Source organism: Quercus lobata, chromosome 4 (genome assembly GCF_001633185.2).
Source record: "Quercus lobata isolate SW786 chromosome 4, ValleyOak3.0 Primary Assembly, whole genome shotgun sequence".
NCBI classification, from domain to species: domain Eukaryota; kingdom Viridiplantae; phylum Streptophyta; class Magnoliopsida; order Fagales; family Fagaceae; genus Quercus; species Quercus lobata.
This window is the reverse complement of record NC_044907.1, coordinates 55,458,000-55,479,347: the sequence shown is the minus strand read 5'-3', so window position 1 is coordinate 55,479,347 and position 21,348 is coordinate 55,458,000. Positions and strand designations below refer to the sequence as shown.

Genomic DNA, 21,348 nt, shown 5'->3' with positions numbered 1-21,348 from the left:
CAACCCTAGAGGAAATCAGCAAAAAATAAACCAAAGATTTTCAGTTTATATTTTATTTAGAAAAATGGACGAATCACATGTTAGGTCACAAAACACCGTCAATTTCACTAAAACAAAACAAAACACATTCAAATTCAATGATATAACGCTGTTCTTTTTCCACAAGAAATTGGGAATCATTAAACAAAAAGCTGTTTAATAATTGGATATGAATGGTGCCTATTTTGCATGTTATGAGTATTATTCATGGCATAATAAGATTCCAAAATGGTTGCCAATATAGAATATAATTCAATTTAAAATGTGGAAAGGCTATGATGATGCATCATCAAACTGATTCTAGGATCGAGTTTTATAATTACCAATTTGCAAATGCAAGTAGGTTAAAATTATGGCCACTTAATAACGTAAACTACTTGTAATTAATCCCTTCCTGATTGCCTTTATCATCATAAAATCGTATGCGGTTCGGTGCAGGTACTTTTTATGTCTACGTGTGTATGTTTGTCAAGTTGGGATCAAATCTTAGTTGGCACAAATCACGTCAATCATACGATCTTTTCAGCTGAGAAAAAGATATGAAATGAGTTTTATATATATATATATATATATATATATTGTCCCCCCTCTTCCTGGGGTGGTTTCTCAAAAAAAAAAAAAAATATATATATATATATATATTGTTAATCTTGATGATGCATGTTGAAGAAGAGATGAAAGGCATTTCTAGACTCTAGAGTTGGACCACCACCACAGCCTATGGCACAAACCGGGCCGTCATACCCTATATTTTTTCTCTTTTGCTATGCACTGTGTAAAACGTATTGAGTATTGACATTGATAGAGAGCAGTAAAGCACTACTAGGTGCTTTTGGTGGTGGATTGGGTTTGGTTGGTAGAGATCTTTTTTATGTTATAGCCCATCCTAGACGGACACTAAGTTTGAGAGATTTTAGTTCAGTTTCCATTTGGTTGGTCTAACGTTTGCAGCACTTAACAATCCATTAATTTCTGTCAAAAGTATGGGATTGGGATAGAACAAGACTCTAGATGTCTAGTTAACAAGTCTAGCCGTATATGGTCGATGGAGGCTTGAAAAGAAATGGGATGGTGATAATCGATCATGAAGATATATAGTGGTCATTTGTGGGGTCTTCAATATCTTAAGCACTTGTTTTCTTGGTATTTTTTATGGAGAGAGAGAAGGTATCAAAGTGGCCAATCTTACAGAGCAATTATCATCGTGGGTTTGGCACAAGGATATGCAAGTGATAGATACCTTAGCTATCAAAGATGATAGCAATCTACAAGCAACCCACCCCCACTAAATTTCATCAATCAATCTCTCTCTCCCTCTCCCTCTCTCTCTCTCTCTCTCTAATAAATCTCATGGAGAGAGAGAGAGAGCACTTTATAGTGGGAGAAAGATGCTACACTAGCAAAAATAGGAGCCCCCCACCACAATTACGGGAATTGCCATGTGTCCAAATCACTGGCTGCATTTTATGTGCTTCTGCGTCCCCTTTCCATTTGTGATTCATGAACTTGGTAGGAGTAGACATGTACTTGCATTTTGGACCTTCATTGGTGCGTCCATCATCATTATTAGAGACTAGAGACTATCGTAGCATTTTTGTATACGTACTCTTATGACCTATTATTATTAATTCCTTCTTCATAAAGAGAGGAATCGAAGAGTTGTATGAAATTGAATGATTGTAAATCATATTACTTTTTGTATAAATGTAATTGAAAGGGTTTTTTTTTTTTTTTTTTTAAATGAAACAAGTACAAATTTGGAGTTCAAAACTAGGATGACAATTATTCTACTGCATTTATTACAATCTATCACTAAATTTTGCGTTTATTGGTCAAATACGCATATCACTCAACTTTGTCAAGAAATATTCTGCAGGATTGTAGATAGTTGAATATAAGCATACTACACCATCACGCACCGATGTCCGCTTCTTAACAGTAACTGAAAATATGAAGAAATTGATAATCCAACCAACTATTTAATACTTTGAGCAATACATATTTCTTAAATCATGCAAATAGGCTGCATTTTCAGAAGATGAGGTGTTCCACAATAATTACTCAAAAGCCTAAGTAATAGGCAGATAACATAAGGCTAGAAGTGACCTCCAAACAAGCAATGATCAAAAGAAAAGTACAACAAATAATTCTCAACGTATCTAATTTATATTGAAATAAAAACAAATACTATTTTAAGTTTGGACCACTCAATGCAACAAAATCAACTTTGTCATTATTCATACCCAAAAGTATCATTTACAAGGGCGCACACCGGGACATGAATTTCCTCAACACACAAACAAGAGCTATTGAACCTAACATAAGTTAATTCCTTAAATGAATACAAACCTATTGCTCATCCTATCCATACCTTCAAAAAATATACACTCCAAGAAAGAAAGAAATTTAAATAATAATAAATAAAAAAAATCTATTGTACTGAATTTTCTGTCCAGAGATGAGCTCATCAGCCTGGCCATTAATTTAATCCTGGTTCAGGTGCCACCAAATTAATTCAACTTGAGGAGTCGGTCCCCACAGCTTAGTAACAGCTTGCTATGAACTATTCAAGAAATCTCAAAGTCAAATTTAAATCAGCATTCCACTTCCATATCAACTCAAGCTTGGCCACAAGGAACTAAGTCTGGCTGCGAGTTTTGCACTCTTGTAGTCTTCTCTAAGCTGAATAAACCTGAGTTGGGAGATGAATCAAAATTTCATCATTAAAAGCAGGCACCGTCAATGTAAAAGACTCCACCTACCAGAGAATATCATAAACGCAAAACAAAGTGTTCTTGTGAAATGTGTTAAAATGCACTTCCTGGATGTGTTTGGATGAGAAGGGGGGAAAACCCAGAAAATTTGAACATTTTCTACCATTCAAAAATCATGCTTGATATTTTAATGGAAAAGGAATTCATGCTCCTTGGTAAAACAAAAAATAACTTTTTAAATGCATTTCTAGTGGATGAGTCACAAAATTGCAATTTAACATGTACTCAATAATACCTTTGTGCATCTTTTCGGATACTGGGGGTACCCTCAAATAGAGTCGAGAGGCTTTCAGGAGCAACAATAAAGACATTTGCCATGCTGAATACAAAAATTTATCAGTAAACTGAGATACAAAATTGAATAAATTGAAAATCGTGCAAACCTTTTGCAACTTACATGCCCAGCAATTCAAATTTTTCATCAACAGAAGGAGCATTGAAACTGCGCACAAATTCTCCATACTCAGTTATGTCACGCTTCAGCCGCAGTCCGCCACTGTAAACACAAGTGATTGTACATTTGTGCCAAGGACAAATCAGACAAAAAAATCAATTTAAAAAGAATGAACAGAATCAACAAGAAATTGCAGAATTTGACAATTTTTTTTTTTGTTTTGTTTGCTAACAATAGTTCATCAAACAATATAATCCACAAAGGAAGATGATCAATAGAGCCACTGAACTATTGGTGGATCAGAAAGACGTTTAAAAGGGAGAGAGGAAAAAAAAAAAAAAAAAAGATAAAAAAGGCACGTAAGAAATACTGAAAACAAAACTCAAAGATTGAGTCCCTGCCAATTCTAGAGGGACCACAAACATAGGTAACAAGAAAACTCAAAAAATTCACTTTAGGGGGGGGGGAGAGTGAAAAGAGAGAATGTGGTTTTCATTTTAAAGGGTAATACTTTGCCATATGTTGTTGAAATTGTTTCAACTTCCTTTGTTGAGATTTTCATCATTTTTGGAAATCAATTACTTCATATTCTCAATAGTCAATATACAGGAATAACCTTCTGCCAACATCTGGACACAATAAGCTAATAGACCTCTCTGTCAAAATATATTAAAAAAAGGTTGCACAGTGCACAAAGACACCTCTGATAAAGCTCCAATTTATATCATAATGACAGACAACCATTCGCCATGTCAATCATACACAACTTTCATGAAATGATAAAAAAGAATAGCAGGGCATAAAACATTTGAGCCAAGCCAGTCACCTGGGATTAAAAGTGAACTTCTGCCAATGATTAAGCAGCCCTTTATGCAAGCGGTTTCCCTAAATAACAAAATGATAAATTAGTATGTGAACAAAGATGTTAATACTAAGCATATCAAAACTTCAAATTTGCAGTCCATCCCCCAAAAGAAAGAAAAACAGAAAAGAAGAACAAAAGTGAAAGAATATCATATACGCACAAAAAAGGTTGCTGGAAAAACAACCAACAAGGTAAATAGTTTAATGCAATTATGATGCTCACACTAATTATGCTGTGTAGAAATGTAAATTAGTTGTCAGCATTCATTCTTTACCATGTCAAGGTAATATATTGTCTTAAATTCAGTCAATTTTCTTTATCATGAACAAAAATGGATCACATAATTATTTGATTCTTCAACCATGAAAGCTTCTGTTCTTACTGAATGTCCATCACACATGCTTACTTCACCAAATGCATTCTAATAACCCAGGCCAACAAGAGTCAAAGAGAGAAATGAGTCATTAAATTGACAGTCATATACAAGACTAGTCATGAGAAACTTCAGAAAATAAATATCATACCAATTCAGTCAGGAATGCTTGTTTGTTAAGACCTTCCAGTGCAGTGAACGCAGACTCAAGCACACGGGAAAGATATGCTACAACTCTAGCCAAGAGAAGAGAAACATTACTCAATATCCAGAAACATCATCATAATCAAATATAGTTTTTCCAATTAATGTAACAGATGGGCACAGATTTGTCACATAAAATGATTGACAAACATAATAAGTTAAAAGGTAAAAACAAGGTTATTTATATCTTAAAATAACCATATTTTAAACTGGTGAAGTTAATAGGTTTTCAGACTCAGTAAAAATTTCATCCTTATTAATTAAGTTCACAAGTTCCAAATTTGTCACTTCAATTTACCTCGTGCAGGCATTTGTTGGTCGATGATCAGGAGCAATTCCATCATCAGGAGATCGATAATCCGCTGCCTTTTGTTCAGCTGAAAGTAACCGCTCCACCTGAAAAGTAAGAGATTGCACCATCACTTGATCAATTTTCATAAAGGTTTTGTGCCTAGGTTACCTGCTTCTATGCACTAGAATCTAAAGAAATGATTTAATTCAGTAACGGACCTCAGCCATCACAGTTTCAATGCACTGTTGAAGCCCTTTATAAGCAGCAGTCTCTGCACTGGACATAGCAGTTGCCATTTCTTCACATGAAGCAGCATGTGCACCATCTACGGGCAGTAAAAGCCGAGAAATAGAATTTGCAAAATACTGCAGGGAAATGTTCAAATCATGTTTAAGTTCTCAATCATATCAGGTCATTATCTCATGAGCTAAATTTAAACAATTAAAGAAGGCATCCGAACATACTTGCTGAACTATAGCCACGCTACTACCACAACGCTGTACAGCAACCATGAAAGATCTGAAACTGCTTTCACCAGCAGCAGCAGCAGCTTCTGCCTATGTATCAAGCAATCACTCTTATGTTGGGTTAACTATATATTCCATTTTAGACAGAAGAATTTCAAAATATATCTCACAATACATATAAAATGTATAGATAGGGTGATGGGATCAGGTAATTACAGCCGATGCAGCAGCAGCAGCCACCCTTCTACTAAGATTTGAGCCCAGCACAAACTTTTCCCTCAAATTAGCAGCTTCAGTCAGGCTGTCTCTAGCCCGTTCCAGCCCTTCAGTTATGTATTGACTAACCTGCAAAAAGAGAAAATCTGAGCTCCTATGACACAAATCTAGAGAATACCATGACTTAATTGACAACTTACTTGGTCTAGCAGGCAAGTGAAAACCGCTTTTACATTGGTTGCAAGGGTAGCGGGCTGTTCGTGGACAAGTTAAAAGTAAATTAGAAACCTGGTAAAATATCTGATTTTTTTCTTCTTTTTTTTGTTAAGTAGAATTGATTTACTAAAAAATAAAAATAAAAATCAGGTTCATGATAATGAACACAGCCAAAAAAAATTACAAAGCAAAGTTCAGAGAATTGTGAAAATCAAACAGAGTTACAATGAGTAAAACCCCAAACCCAAGACCACTCAAACAAGGTGCAAATCAAAGAGGATTTCAACTGATTGGATCTCTCCCCATTATGAACCATGCACACCAACCACATCAAACAAGATGGCACTAAATTCTAAATTGCCCTTTCCCAACCAATTCCTCCACCCAAATGATAAAGATGCAACTGTCATTGGCATTACCTACTGAACTCCAAACATAGAGAAAACTTCACACCACAAGGCGTAAGTAACATCACAGTGAAGCAATAAATGACTCACTGTTTCCCCACGCCTACATAAGCAACACCAACTAAAGAAAGAGAAGCCCTTCTTAATGATATTATCAGTAGTAAGGATTTTACCCCAAACAGCCATCCACATAAAAAAAGAAACCCTCTTTGGGGCTTTAAAGCACCATATACTCTTCCAAGGAAAGGAATACCAATCGTGCCATGAATAGCCTTATAGAATGAGCTACCATCAAATGTATCATTCCCATTTAAACACCATCTCATCCTATCTCCCCCTACCCTTTAGGAATCTGAGAGTAAGGAAAGAATGAATTTACTGAATCCAGTTCCCAATTGTGCAACTCCCTGTAAAAATTACATTCCGACTCCTTATCTCTCTACCCACATGATGATCCAACAAATCAGACGCTGAAGCTTTCTTGTCAACTGAGCAAGCAAACAGATCTGGATACAGCTCCTTTGAAGGAGTGTGTCCACACCATGAGCCATGCCAAAACCTAACTCGAACACCTTCGCCAACAACAAAAGTCACATGACCAAAAACAAAATATCCCATCCCATTTTGATGCTCTGCCCGAGGCTACAACCATGCGACCAGCAACCCTCTACTAGCTTTTGTATCCACCCTAGTCTTCCCCATATTTCAAAGCTACCACCCAATGCCACAAGTGTGAAGTTCAATATCCGAAACTTTAAATACAGGTAGAACAGAGCTCAAGACCTCAACCACCATCAACAATAAATGCTGAGATGAAAACTGGTACAGGTGGCAAAGGGATCCACCACTTCATTAACTAGTCTCTTTCTACCATTGGATACAAAAGAAACACAGATAATGTCAAGCCACTATTCCAATCACCTACTTCAATTATTCAATCTTCCCTCTCATCCACATAAACAACCCTCATTGCAGTTTGACTTGCAATGGCGTTTCTAAGTGGTTTACTATTCCTATTCTTTAAGTATTTAGACAGATTTTTTGATAGGTAATTATTTGGACAGATATTAAATAACTGCTTAGAAATCTTCAAAATTTCAATTGAAGCAATAAACTTGGAGAATTCATAACCTAATTTTACAGAAAGAAAACAAAACTGAGGTAGAAATGAAAGCAAACACAATTGCACATTTTATCCTTTTTTCCCTTCAAATAAGATGTAAAGTTGATTGCAGGGTCAAATGTTACCTGAGATGAAAATAAAGTGCATCTAGAAATTGCTTCTTCATTCCAGCGCACAAACTCTGTGACAACAGTGACAGATATTTGCTGATGAGAAGATGCTACTGCAGCTCCTCTTGAGCGCCCAATTGTCCCAGTTGAATCAGAGATCTGCTGATTTTCAGCACGCAATTCTTCCATCTTCATGGCATAATTAAGTTACAGTTGTTTCCACTAAAACAAGATGAGAGCTAAAACATTGATCAAGAAATGATGAAACTGAAGCAAACCTTGGCTTGATATAGTTGTCTAAGAGAGGCCTGCTCATGTTCAGGATATTCATCCTTGTGAGCAGAAAAGAGAGACTCTGTGAGGCCTGAACCAAGAGAGAGTTGCTATTAAGACAGCAAGGTGAATCTTGTATATGAATCAAGGCATGTATTTAAATGAGGCTGTATTTATATCAATGTTCACTTGAAAGAACCAACACTTCCAAAATTAATAAGTAATAATTTCAGATCATCAGCTATGATACATTCTATTATGCCTAAGTTTGATGAAAAAGTTAAACAATATAAAATGGACCCACTACTAAATTGCAAAAATATGTTAAAGGAACTACACACAGAGTATGAGTTTTCACAATCCATGTCTCTAATACCCAAATAAAAATGCTATTAAGAACGAAAGAGCACTAATATTTTTAGAATTAAGTTGAATCTTTTTTTCTGATAGGTAAGAGTAAATTTATTGATAAAAGAAAAAAAAAAAGAAAAAAAAAAACCATTGAGTTCATGATGATGCAACAACAACAAAAAAGCAAAGAGAAAAAGATATCAAGAGACTATTCTGAATGAAACAAGGAACTCTATCATGGAAGAACAATCTAAGGAACCCCAACACCAAGACCAATCAAAAAGAGTTCACTGGCATAAATATTTTAACTAATCCAACTATTTTTCAGTATCCTCAAATAAGAGACGATTCCACTCTGTCCAAACAATCCCCATCAAACAGATTGGAACCAAATTCCAAATATTTGACTTTTGGAATTTGGTTCCAAGCTGTTTGATTTGGATTGTTTAGAATTAAGTAGAATCAATTAATTGAGCCAGGTTAAAATTAAACTACTTATTGTCTGATATAGTTCACAAGGTAATAGTTACTAAGTTACCAAATTCATAACAGTAACTAGGTTCCCTAGAACTGTTGCAACATTATTCACCATAACAAGCTAGAGAAATTTCTGGATAGCAGGCACCCTGAGTTATGACTGCTCACAAGATAACATGAAACCTGCTTGAAATCATGTATCTCTGCTAAACTATTCTGTCATAAATTTCCTTTAACATTACCAAAGTTTCCCCTCAGACATTGTCAACATGGTCCCTTCATTAATCCTTAATCGCTGATATCAAAACAGTTTTTTTTCCACCTTTTGGCTTGGAATATTTATTCACCTTCTGGACTTGAATCTTTGCACCCAATAGCCCATATTAATGGTGGTGGTGCCATTTGGCCCATGGGTCATTGGCCAAACCAGTATTTCTCTCAGAGATGGGAAGTTTGCAATAAGGAAAACGTTTAGGTAAAATCCAAAAGCACAAGCATATTAAATTCATTACCCTCAACATCCAAGTCACCACATCCAACAGCTCGTAAGTCTCTAGCTAGTTCTTGTGTCTTCTCATATGCCACTGCTACCATTCTTAGATACTGAAAACTCAAGTTAAATATGAAGAAAAAAAAAAGGATGAGATCGTTGGTTCAACCTGGAATTTGTATAAGTAAAAACAAAACCATAGTTAATCTACTCACTAATAGAAGTCCACCCTCTTCCATAGGAGGTAGATTCACAAGAGATGGCTTCACTAATAATTTGTCAAGGAGAGCTGTCACTCGCTGCTCCAAAACTCGCTGCATACAACATACAAAAGTAGTCATATTTATAAAATTAACAACCAATACGAATTTTATGCTACATTAAAGTTTAATTGCAAAAAAAAAATTTAAGTCCATGAAACCTAGAAAAAAAAGAGTCCTCGCATGCATACCTGAACTAGAATTGCCATAACTTCATTGGGAGAAGGGAATACAGCCATAATTGTTGCTGCTTCTTTACGCACAGTATCTGCAAGAGAATAACAAAGACATAACAAATGTATCAAAAAATTCAATCCTTCACATTAAGATGAGTGACAATCCTTCAAACCTGTAATTTCTTTGTACAATGAAGAAAGGCCACGAGCAACATTGCTGGGACTAGCTTGTGCACCCTGGTCACCAAGAACTGATCTTGTGTCTGCATTCATGACTTCCACATCAATAAACATTGGACGTGTTGCGACATAATGTTGCATGGCACTAGTACCCCTATTAAACTGCAATGCAAAAAGTAGGCCAGTCAAATTAAGAAGGAAAAAGAAAGGAAGGAGAAGCAGAGGTGAAGGGGGATCCCTCAGTGACTTTTAACAGATTATTCAGATTCAGTTAAAGCTAGCTGATTCACTTTATATATATATATATATATATAAATAATTATCCTACTATTACAGCATCCTAAATTCATATTATCAGCTCAAAATGAAAAATAGGTCAAATCAAAATCATAGAACAATGAAACAACCAAGATGCAAAATGGTCTCCCACAACCCAAAACTCCCCTCCCCCTGAGCAGCCAAAAAATAAACGATTATAAGGATAAAGACAATAATAAAGAAGGCAAGTGAAATCTAAAGGCTCTTTGCATCAATGCTTAAGATTTTGACAAAGCAGTAAGTTGCATCATAATTTGGATAACATCAGAGAGTAATACGTCTAAGCATATAAATCTATACAAGTTCCAGAAATTAAATACACAGCCATTATTCTTATTTTGAAAAGTAGACAGCCACTAATGTTTTGAAGATGCAAGTAACCAAATAAAAAGTAGTTAATCACTATTTAATGTGCTGACCCATTTGGCAAAAACAAAAGAAAAAACACTGAATTTTTATTCACAAACAAAAAAAAAAAAAAAAAAAAAAAAAAAAAGAAACATCTCAACCAATGTACACAGGAAGTGTACAAGGGTTGCTATTAAAATCATCTAAAAGTACAAAATCCAAAATTCCAGAAAATTAGAGAAAGAAATACTTAAAGGCTGCCATCCAATCATACATAACACAGAATAATAACTATTTTAACACCAAATGCAATCGCTCTTGTCCCTTCAAATGTGCGATTATTACATTCTCTCCAAATAATCCACATTACGCATAGAGGTAACATGCCCCAAATATCAACACTGCTATGCCTACCTAAACCCCCTTTCCAACACTCCAACAATGCCAAAACGCTCTTAGGCATAGCCCAAACAAACAAAACACCAGTGACCCTACGTAGGAACAATGAAGTAAACGATGGTCAATAGAGTTTCCACTTCTCTTGCACATACAAAACCAGCCTACCAAACCTAGGAGAAAGACTATGGAATAGTCTAGGAATCTATGCAACAGCCAGGCGATTGGATGTTGCAAATAAAGGCAAAGCATAGGCATTGGATGATTGGAACTGTGGAAGGCTGGAAGCCAACATTTCTCATAAAGGAGAATAAAAAGTGTTAAAAGTAAAAATAGGACATTCAAAAAAATCCTCTTTGTTTAATGTGGACTGTATAGAAGGAGAGGAAAAATTGAATGTTCCATGATATGGAATTTTTTTTTTTTTATGGTAATATGGAATTAATTTTGAAGAGTAGAAAGCTAGCTTCTTGAGATCATAGTTTGAGTGGTCTAAAACTAAAGGGAAATTAGCAGTACACACTCTACTAAACACATTCTTCTACACACACTTGAAATGCACTGAAATCGTGACATGAAGTAACAATTTCAGTGCATTTCAAGTGTGTGTATAAGAATGTGAAAGAGGGTGTGTATAATAAACACTACCCAAAACTAAAACCATAGGCACTAGTGACTATGTATTCTGTGATAGATTTTATTAAATCCATTTCTTTTTGTTTGTAACAATTAGTACTTGTAATCTCTTAGAAGTACTTTGTGTACACATCCCGGTGCATGAAGTATCTCCTTTTGCTCATAAAATTCTATTACTTATAAATATATAAAAACCAAAATAACTAGCAATATTGTAAAAGTTTCCAGATTTTTGGAGAATACTAACATATATTAACACTGATTCATACTTATCCAAAAAAAAAAAAAATTAAGACCGATTCATCACTAAGCCTTCGAACAATTGTAAGTGGTCTATAATTGATCTCTCCCAATGTTGCATACAAAAAACCATGGAAAAGGTCGTCAGATTTTGGATTCTGTCCTTGTTGCTTCTAAGTGTTTAGACAGTAGATTGAAGGCAGGGGTTCCGGGGGTGTTATGCAAACTGGATATTGAGAAAGCTTATGACCATGTGAATTGGGAGTTTCTCATGTTTTTGTTACAGCAGTGTGGTTTTTCTGACATGTGGAGAAGGTGGATCAGGTGTTGTATATCAACTGTTAAATTCTCCATTTTGATCAATGGTTGTCCTTCTGACTTTTTTGGGAGTTCTAGAGGTCTGAGGCAGGGTGATCCGTTATCCCCTTTTCTCTTTGATATTGTCATGGAGGCATTGAGCCGTATGTTGGATGCGGCTACTGCAGCAGGACAATTTTCGGGCTTCTCAATGGGGAATGCAATTGGTTCCTTGATGACAGTGTCTCATTTGTTGTTTGCGAACGATACTCTTGTTTTCTGTGATGCTGACAGCAATCATATGACAGCTCTGCATGGGATTCTCTCTAGATTTGAGGAGGTGTCAAGGCTAAAAATTAATTTAGGAAAGTCTGAATTGGTCCAATTGGGGATGTGCATAATTTGCATGAGCTAGTGGAGATTTTGGGCTATAGAGAGTCTGCTCTTCCGATGAAATATTTAGGTCTTCCGTTGGGTGCTTCCTTTAAAGATAAGACAGTTTGGAATCCTATTCTAGAGAAGATAGAGCAAAGGGTAGCTGGATGGAAGAGATTGTATTTATCTAAGGGGGGCAAGGTTACCCTTATTAAAGTACTCTCTCTAGCCTGCCTACTTATTTTCTTTCTCTTTTCCCTATTCCAGTTAAGGTGGCCAAGTGGATGGAGGAATTACAAAGAGACTTTCTTTGGAATGGTATTGGTGACGAACGTAAACTTCATTTAGTATATTGGTCGAAGGTATGTAGGCTAGTGAAGAATGTAGGGCTAGGCATTTGGTGCTTGAGAAGGTTTAATTCTGCCTTATTAGCCAAATGGTTGTGGCATTATGGTGTGGAGAATGATGCCCTTTGGAGAAGGGTCATTGGGGCGAACTATGGGAATGAGTGGGGTGGTTGGTGTACAAAATCCGTGTCTAGGGCATACGGTGTTTGTATGTGGAAGTCCATTAGAAGGGGCTGGCTGAATTTTTCTAATTTCCTTCAGTATGATGTGGGTGATGGTACTCGTGTGAAGTTTTGGGATGATGTGTGGTGTAGAGATCGTCCTCTTAAGGAGGCGTTTCCAGATTTATATAATATTAGTAGGACAAGGGATGCTTCGGCCTCTGAGGTTATGTGCTACGCAATTGGGAGAATATTTTGGGACTTACAATTTCGCCACTTAGTGAATGATCAAGAGTCACAATCGTTGGATTCGTGTATGGTTTTCATCTATTCCACAAAGGTGCGAGGTGTTGGTTCTAACAAACTTTTTTTTGTTGGAAGCCAGCCAGCAGTCGTGGTTTCGTGGTGAGCGGGTATTATCACTCCCTATCCCCCTCTACTGCCACTTCTTTCCCATGGAAAATGATGTGGTAATCGAAGGTTCCCCCCAGGTTTCTTTTTTCTCTTGGACTACTGCTTTAGGCAAGATTCTAACTATTGATAACCTTCGGAAGAGGCATTTTGTTGTTCTTGAGTGGTGTTATATGTGCAAAAGGTGTGGGGAATCTGTAGATCATCTCCTCCTTCACTATCCTATAGCTTATGAGATGTGGAGTATGGTCTTTTGCTTGTTTGGTATTTGTTGGGTGATGTTGCAAAGGGTAGTGGATTTGTTGGATTGTTGGTCATGCAATTTCAGGCGTCATCGTAATATAGTTATATGGAGGATGGTGCTGCACTGTTTGATGTGGTGTATCTAGCGGGAACAAAATGCTAGAAGCTTTGAGGGTCGCGAACGGTCCATTCTTGAGCTTCAGTCTTTTTTTCTTTTTTACTCTTCTCGAATGGTGTTTAGTTTTACCATCTTGTTCTTGTTTTTCAATTCCTATTTTGCTTGATCATTGTAATTTGGTTTTTTGATGTTTTTGCCTCTCTAGTACATTTCCTATGTACAGGGTTGTGTTCTTCCTTATCATAAATTTTCCGTTACTTATCAAAAAAAAAAAAACATGGAAAAGAGAGAGAGATGAAGAAAGAATGGGAAGGGAGAAAGTGGGGGAGGGAGAGAAGAGTTAGTTGCTAATGCCATTAAGTTTAGAATTAATACTAAATTTATTTTTTTTTCTTTTTTTTTTTGATAAGTAGAATTAATACTAAATAAATTATTACCTATCAGGCCTGACAAATACAATTACCTGAGATAAAATTTTAGCACATTCTGCCATTGTAGACAATTCTCTTTTCTGTGATGCTGCATCAAACCTAGCAAGCAATCTGTTTTCCAGTTCTACACAGAACAAACATATTAATAGAAATTAATATTAAATAAATCATATAACTCCAATATTAAATGGAATTGCTGAAAAATGGTTTCTTTTTCCAATCCTTAATTTCTAGAATTTTAAAATTTCCCAAAATATATTTTCAAAATAAGTTCTATGTGCCCACTACTTCTCTATAACATATATGTTTTAAACTTGACAACTTTTGCCCAAAGATCACATTACTCACTATCAAAATCTTGTTTCTAGGAACAATTTTACATTTGCATTTGGCATGATATTTGGAGTGGAGGTATCACAATTAAGGAAGAAAGAAGTTAGAAAGAAGTGGGTTCTCTGCCAAATGGAGACAATGGATCTTCTTTTGCCTATCTACAATCCGTTTCTCCATCTTGATTAATGGCTCTCCTTGTGGATTCTTTGGTAACACCAGAGGTTTGAGGCAAGGTGATCCGTTGTCTCCATTGTTGTTTGCTTTGGTGATGGAAGCTCTTGGAAGAATGTTGGATAAAGCAATTCATGAAGGACGCATGTCAGGATTTAGTGTGGGTAACTTGGAAGGAAGATCCATGGCGGTGTCTCATCTCCTTTTTGCGGATGACATGCTAATTTTTTGTGAGGCTGATTTAGATCAGATTTTGATTCTTCGTATGATTCTTATCTGGTTTGAGGGAGTGTCGGGTCTAAAGATTAACCTGGGCAAGTCAGAATTTGTTACGGTTGGGGTAGTCCATAATATTGACCTTTTCCTGGTCATTCTTGGCTGCAAGCAAGGTTCTCTCCCAATGAAATATCTGGGTCTTCCTTTGGGTGCTAAATTCAAGGATAAGCCTATATGGAATCCAATTCTGGAGAAAATGGAGAGGAGATTGGCGGGTTGGAAACGCTTATATTTATCCAAGGGAGGTAGAGTCAGCCTAATCAAAAGCACCCTATCTAATTTACCCAATTACTCTCTATCTTTATTTCCTATACCTGCTAGTGTGGCTAACCGAATTGAGAGGCTCCAGCGGAATTTCTTATGGAGCAATTTTGGAGGTGATGCTAAAATTCATTTGGTTAAATGGGCTACTGTTTGTACTCCTATTTCTTCGGGTGGCTTAGGGATAAGGAAGATAAGACTTTTCAATGAAGCTTTACTTGGGAAGTGGCTTTGGAGATTTGGGATTGAGAAAGATGCCCTTTGGAGACAAGTGTTAGAGATGAAATATGGATGTGTGTTTTTTTTTTTTTGGGGGGGGGGGGGGGGCTGGTGTACCAAATCTATGAATGGCCCTTATGGTGTTAGTTTATGGAAAAATATTAGTCAGGGATTGCCTTCTTTCTCACGCCATATTCTATATGATATTGGTGATGGGTCTAGAGTGAAGTTTTGGCAAGTCCGGTGGTGTGGAAAGACTTCTCTTGCTGTTAGATATCCTGACTTGTTCAGATTTTGCAAGAATAATGATGCCAGTGTGGCTAAGCTTATGAAGTCTGCCACTGGTGTCCTCTTTTGGGATGTGAGATTCTTTAGGGGGGTGCATGATCAGGATCTAGAGACTATGTCAGACTTCATGGAAACCATTTATGCTTCTCCTTTAAGGGAACTAGGTGAGGATAAAATGTGTTGGATTCCTAGCAAACATAAGGGTTTCAAGGTTAGTGATTATTATAAAATTTTAGTTGGCAACACTTTTCTTGGTTTTCCTTGGAAAAGTATTTGGAAGCAAAAGATTCCCTCTAGAGTAGCTTTCTTTGTTTGGACTGCTGCCTTAGGGAAATGCTTGACGATTGATAATTTACGATAGAGGAAGGTGTGGATTTTGGATTGGTGCGGTTAACCATCTTTTCCTTCATTGTCCTTTTGCTATGGATCTATGGTCGATGGTTTTGGGTCTATTTGGAGTAACTTGGGTTATGCCGCACACGGTTTTAGGGTTGTTAGAGTGTTGGCAAGGCAGCTTTGGTCGTCATCAAAATGGTTATATTTGGTCCATCATTCCTCATTGCTTAATGTGGTGTCTTTGGAGGGAGAGAAATAGTAGATGTTTTGAAGATATTGAGAGATCTATTCCAGACCTCAAGCTACTCTTTTTTATAACTTTAAGGGATTGGTTGTTTACTTTGCAAAACAATCATTCCCTTCTTTTATTGATTTCCTAGACTCTTGCAATTTTTATATTTGATTTCTTATCCCTTGTTCACTCCCTGTATACTAGGGTGTTCCTTTTTATATCAATATAATCTTATTACTTATCAAAAAAAAAAAAAACAATTAAGGAAAACTAGATAAGTATCGGGATTTATTTTTAATAGCTATAGATAGCAATGCAAAAGTGATAGACTATCTAGAGTTACACAACAATAGCTCTCATTGGAACCCAATTTTCCTCAAGGTAACTCAATATTAGGAGTTAGAATCCATGGCACATTTAAGGGTGGACTTGTATGCTGGTACAATAAGCTGGGAGGAGGAAGACAAAATGGCATGTAACCCCAAAAGAATCATCAGTTTGAAGTGAGAAGTCATTATAATAAGGCCACAATGGAAGGAGACAAACAATTTCCATAGCAAAGCATTGAAAAGTTGGTGTACCTTTGAGGTTGGCTCTCTTCTTTTGGTGTACTGCATTGGGGAAAATTTTAACTACAAACAATTTTAGAATGATGGGAATAAGTATCATGGATTGGTGTTACATGTGTAAGAGTGAAGAGGAGTCAATTGCACATTCATTCCTCCATTGTGATTTTGCCAGACAATTGTGGTCACTTGTGTTTTCCCAGTTTGGTGTGAATTGGGTGATGCACTGATGCCTAATTTGGTGGTGGGCATGTTATACTGTTGGAAAGGACTATTTGGAAAGAGGAGTAACAGTGAAGTATGGAAGGCTACGCTGTTATGTCTGTGGTGGTGTATTTGGAGAGAGACAAAATTTTTTGAAGAAATGGAGCAACCTGTGACAAAAATGATCCCTTTTTTTTGGGCTAAATTCGATATTTACAATGAGGGATGGTTTGAACCTTAAACGTCTCCATTAGAAACAAAAGAATGTGTCAATTCAACTACAAGGTTCTTGATTGAAATTTTTATTTTAAAGACTCTAAATAAGTGGACTTTAGCATCGTCTTTCTCCACCTCAAGTTTGCTTGATTAGTTGATTTCTTGGATAACATGAGTTTTAGATAATTCATTGTATTCTTCTCTTTGTTTTTGGCTCTTCCTTTGCATACATCCCATGTACTAGGGTCATGGACTCTTGGCCCTTTTTGCACTTTTAATGAAATTATTACTTTAAAAAATGCAGAATTATAAAGTACTATGCAACATTGTTGAAACTTTGTATATAGTTATTATTTGTACCATCTATGTTTTCTTTTTAAAAGTAAACAAATTAATTCAAAAAAGAAGAAGGGAAGATAACATATAAGATACGTGAATCTATCCCTATATAAAAAATACAATCACGCATACAAGTCTATAAAATCAAAAGAGGACATCAAAGGGATGCTACCCAACGCAGTCATCCAATCATACAAGAACCTCAATAGACACTAAGATTACAAACTCTGTTTATATCAAACAATCTTATTTTTCAATTTTTTGCCCGGATGAACTAAGATCGAAAAACAATATCAACTTCCAACATAAATTTCAAATTGGGTCATCTGGGCAAAAAGAAATTATATCGAAGCATTTTATAAATATATATATATATATATATATACATACACACTTTTCAAATTCTTTCGAGCAAAGTGAACTTCTTAAATTATGTAAAACACAATAAATAATTTTGATATTAATAATAAACAAATATGTCCACTATTGTGTAAAACTTACCATTACAATAATCCTGCAGATTAGCAACCGCAACCTCCAATCCTCTGCTAGCAGCTGCATTTCCCATAACTGATGCTGCACCTATGCCTTGTCTTCCAATATCCTCCTCAGCAAAAGACCCTGAAATCAATAGAAACAATAAGACGATTGGCAGGCATTGGAAAGCATAAGAAAGTATATAAAAAGAAATATTAATGATAAAAACCTTTTGCACCCCCCCCCCCAAAACTTCCTTTCATTTGTGAAAGCCTCAAAATATTAGCACAGATAATTCACATATGACACGATCATATTGGAAACTTCCCTAACATTCTTGCCATGTAACTGTTGGTCTGGTTATTGGTGTAAACATAAAAGAAACCTAATCATGGGTATAGCTTCCAAACTCATGATGACCTATGCACATTCATCTCTAATCATTCTCAGTAAAGAGAAACTTTAGATCGTTGAATTCTGTTTATATCATACAATCTTCCACTAAACCTTCCTTGGTCTTCAACCCTCTTCTCACATTTGCAAAGAAGCTCAAACTATTTTTCTCATGCTTTTTCAGTATAAGTCTTCATTGCTCCTCACAACTAATTCTACTAACAAAAGAATGATTCATGAATAGGTCACAAAAAGCAGTTAAGTTTGGAGAGAACATCATCAAGCTTTGCAAACCAATAAGGAGTTCACTCATGAAAATATATGAAAATATAACTATATAGGAAAGTGAGGCCATCTTACGCAATTTTTGTGCAATTGAAGCAGCCTCAGCAACACGGCTGTCATCAGAAAATAGAGGTGAAAGTTCCATTAGGTCTCCTGGGCTGCTATTGAACTCCATCAAGTACTGCAAGAATTAAATTAATAACATGGAATTAGTGAAACAAAGGGTAGCATAAACTAAATGATCAATTACCAAATACCTTTATCAGCTCTATTGTTTGACTAGCAGTTTCTCGCTGAGCGTCTGCACTCTGACAAGAAAAATAACATATAAACAAAAACATAAAATAACAAAGTTTCAATGGAGATGGTACCAAGATTTTATCAAGTTCAGGGATCTAGGGCATAATGCAGTAAAGCATAGGAAAGCTTTACCTGCAAATGATCTCCTATCTTGGCAGCAGTCTGTCCTACACTTGAAATACGTGAATCCAACCTTGCAAAGCTACCAAACAACCCATCCACACCTTTTTCCAGCTGAAAATGAGATGTATAGTTATTGCACGCAACTCCCCTTTTTTGAAAAAGTAATAAAATTTATCAATGCAGAAGATCACCTCATATTCACAATGATGAACACAAAGCAACTACAAAAATTACCCAAAAAAAAAAATCCATTTTCTGCATGCAACTCCACTTTTCAGATTCTAATCCACTAGAATACAGAGTATTTTCATAATTTACATGTTCCCACTATTCCAATGAGTTGAACCCATTATCAGAGACAAAGCGCCGGATCACATTAATTCAGTTGTAACGAAACACAACTCAAGAAGCATCAATCCCAATCCCCCACTCATGGTCCTGAACCGGTATTGCGAAAACTACAGAAAAAGCCAATAAAATTCAATCCACCCCACCCAAGAAATAAAGCAAGGTTCCCAAATATCCACAAAATGTACACAAATTTTCACTACTTTGGAGGTTTCACAAAAACCAGTTATTTGGTTTTTTTTTTTTTTTTCTTTCGTATCTAGCATTCATAATGTTTCACAAAATATTAAAAATCAACCCCTTACCTCAGCAAGTGTCTTGCGGTGCTTAGAATCTTGAATAGACACCTCCTTCTTGAGATTGTACAGTCTTCCATCAATCTTCAAGCAGTTTGAAACAACAATAAATAAATGAATAATGAAACCTTGGCAAACAACTAATTTACTCTTCTTTTTTCATCAAAGTCAACATTTCATAACCTAGGGTTCTAAAAAAAACCGCACCTGCTTTCGAAGATCAACCAACTCCTTATGAGAATCATTGAACAAAGCTAAGAGCTTATCAACTTCTGGAAACAAAGGTGCGGCGGCCACACCTCGCAAATGTCCATTCGACAACCCATCGTTTACACCATGCCCCCCTCCTTCCGATGAATCCGCTTCTTCGTCTTGAAACGACGGAAGAAGCTCATTCACCAAGTTCCCAAACAACGCGTCAAATGAAAAATCACCCTACAAATTTCTCTTCAAATTAAGCAACTTCTCAAAAAAAACCAAACCTAATGCAAATAACACTACTACCAAAACAAAAAGAGCCAAAGACCTATGATTCCGAAATTGAAATTGATTAGGTTTTTACAGGCTTACCTTAAAGTCATCTACGTCGAGAATGAGTGGAAGGGAGCTAACTGATGAAGATTTTGAAGTTCTATCATTCTTCATTTCATTTCTACTTTCTTTCATCTAGTACAACAATAAAATTGATAAGGTCACGATTTGAAGCTCATTGATAGTAATGCAATTAAAAAACGAAATTGAAATTACTACAATTTCTTGCAACAACAACGAATTTGAAAGTGTTTTTTTTTTTTTTTTTTTTTGAGTTTTTTATTTGGATCTTGTGGAGGGTAGAAATGGAAATTGGTACCTCTGGCCAGAGTGAGCGAGAGAGTCAGAGAGACACACACACACACAGAGACGGTGGCGCTGAGTCTGAGTTCGATTCCTTGGGTTTGTGCTTTGGCTGGATTAGATCGAGAGAGAGAGAGAGAGATGACAGAATGGAAGTTCGCCAACGAAGACTACGATGAAAATGAAATATCCGGAATGACGATTTTGACCTTCTGGTGGTTCACTCGGGGTGCTTCATATATTGACGGTAAAATTGGTAATTTTTAATGTGCAAACGATGGAGCTAGACTTCTCTTGTTATTTTCTTCTCATTGTTTTGTGTTTTGTCTACGATAAAAATGAAATATCCGGAATGACGATTTTGACCTTCTGATGGTTCACGCGGGGTGCTTCATATTTGACGGTAAAGTTGGTAATTTTTAATGTGCAGACAATGGAGCTAGACTTCTCTTGTTATTTTCTTCTCATTGTTTTGTGGAGGTTTTATGCAGAAGAGATTCACATGGTGATTCAAAATAGTAAGTTAGTAACGGTTTAAAAGAATTTAGAAAAGTAGCATCTCGAGTTTTTAAAACTCGAGATCCATATTAGAACTCGAGTGCTAAAGACTCGCGTTCTGAGTGGGAAAATGCCACATAGATCTCGAGTCTTTAAGACTCGAGTTTTATGCAAAAAATTTCACCTATAGTGGCGTTTTTAAGCATTACAGTGACGTTTTAAAGCCCTATAGCGGCGTTTTTCTGCAAAAAATTTTTGTAAGTACCAGGTTTAGGGTGCCCTATAGTGGCGTTTTTAATCCCTATAGTGACGTTTTAAAGCCATATAGCGGCGTTTTTTGCAATT

The 21,348-nt window shown here is 36.2% G+C and overlaps 1 protein-coding gene across 1 annotated transcript; it reads right to left on the bottom strand.

Annotated features, from left to right (window-relative positions):
* Positions 1-2,183: 2,183 nt before the first annotated feature.
* Positions 2,184-20,759, bottom strand: LOC115984393 (exocyst complex component SEC10b). Its single transcript, XM_031107427.1, has 25 exons — positions 20,522-20,759; positions 20,242-20,337; positions 19,879-20,106; positions 19,681-19,755; positions 19,037-19,138; positions 18,862-18,912; positions 18,680-18,785; positions 17,951-18,070; positions 14,041-14,132; positions 9,681-9,849; positions 9,523-9,599; positions 9,287-9,385; positions 9,094-9,184; positions 7,759-7,844; positions 7,496-7,669; positions 5,825-5,878; positions 5,625-5,753; positions 5,406-5,498; positions 5,160-5,306; positions 4,948-5,045; positions 4,597-4,681; positions 4,034-4,092; positions 3,211-3,309; positions 3,049-3,132; positions 2,184-2,731 (listed from the first exon to the last, which is right to left on the bottom strand). Exons 2-25 carry the CDS (start codon positions 20,335-20,337, stop codon positions 2,653-2,655), a joined length of 2,493 nt encoding a protein of 830 aa, XP_030963287.1. The 5' UTR covers positions 20,522-20,759; the 3' UTR covers positions 2,184-2,652.
* Between the last annotated feature and the right edge of the window lie 589 nt (positions 20,760-21,348).

Coding starts and splice junctions, on each gene's coding strand:
- LOC115984393 (XM_031107427.1), bottom strand. CDS start 20,337: ATGAAAGAAAGTAGAAATGAAATGAAGAATGATAGAACTTCAAAATCT. Junction 19,756..19,878: donor TGGTTGATCTTCGAAAGCAG/GTGCGGTTTTTT, acceptor AACTGCTTGAAG/ATTGATGGAAGACTGTACAA. Junction 19,139..19,680: donor ACCGCAAGACACTTGCTGAG/GTAAGGGGTTGA, acceptor TCTCATTTTCAG/CTGGAAAAAGGTGTGGATGG.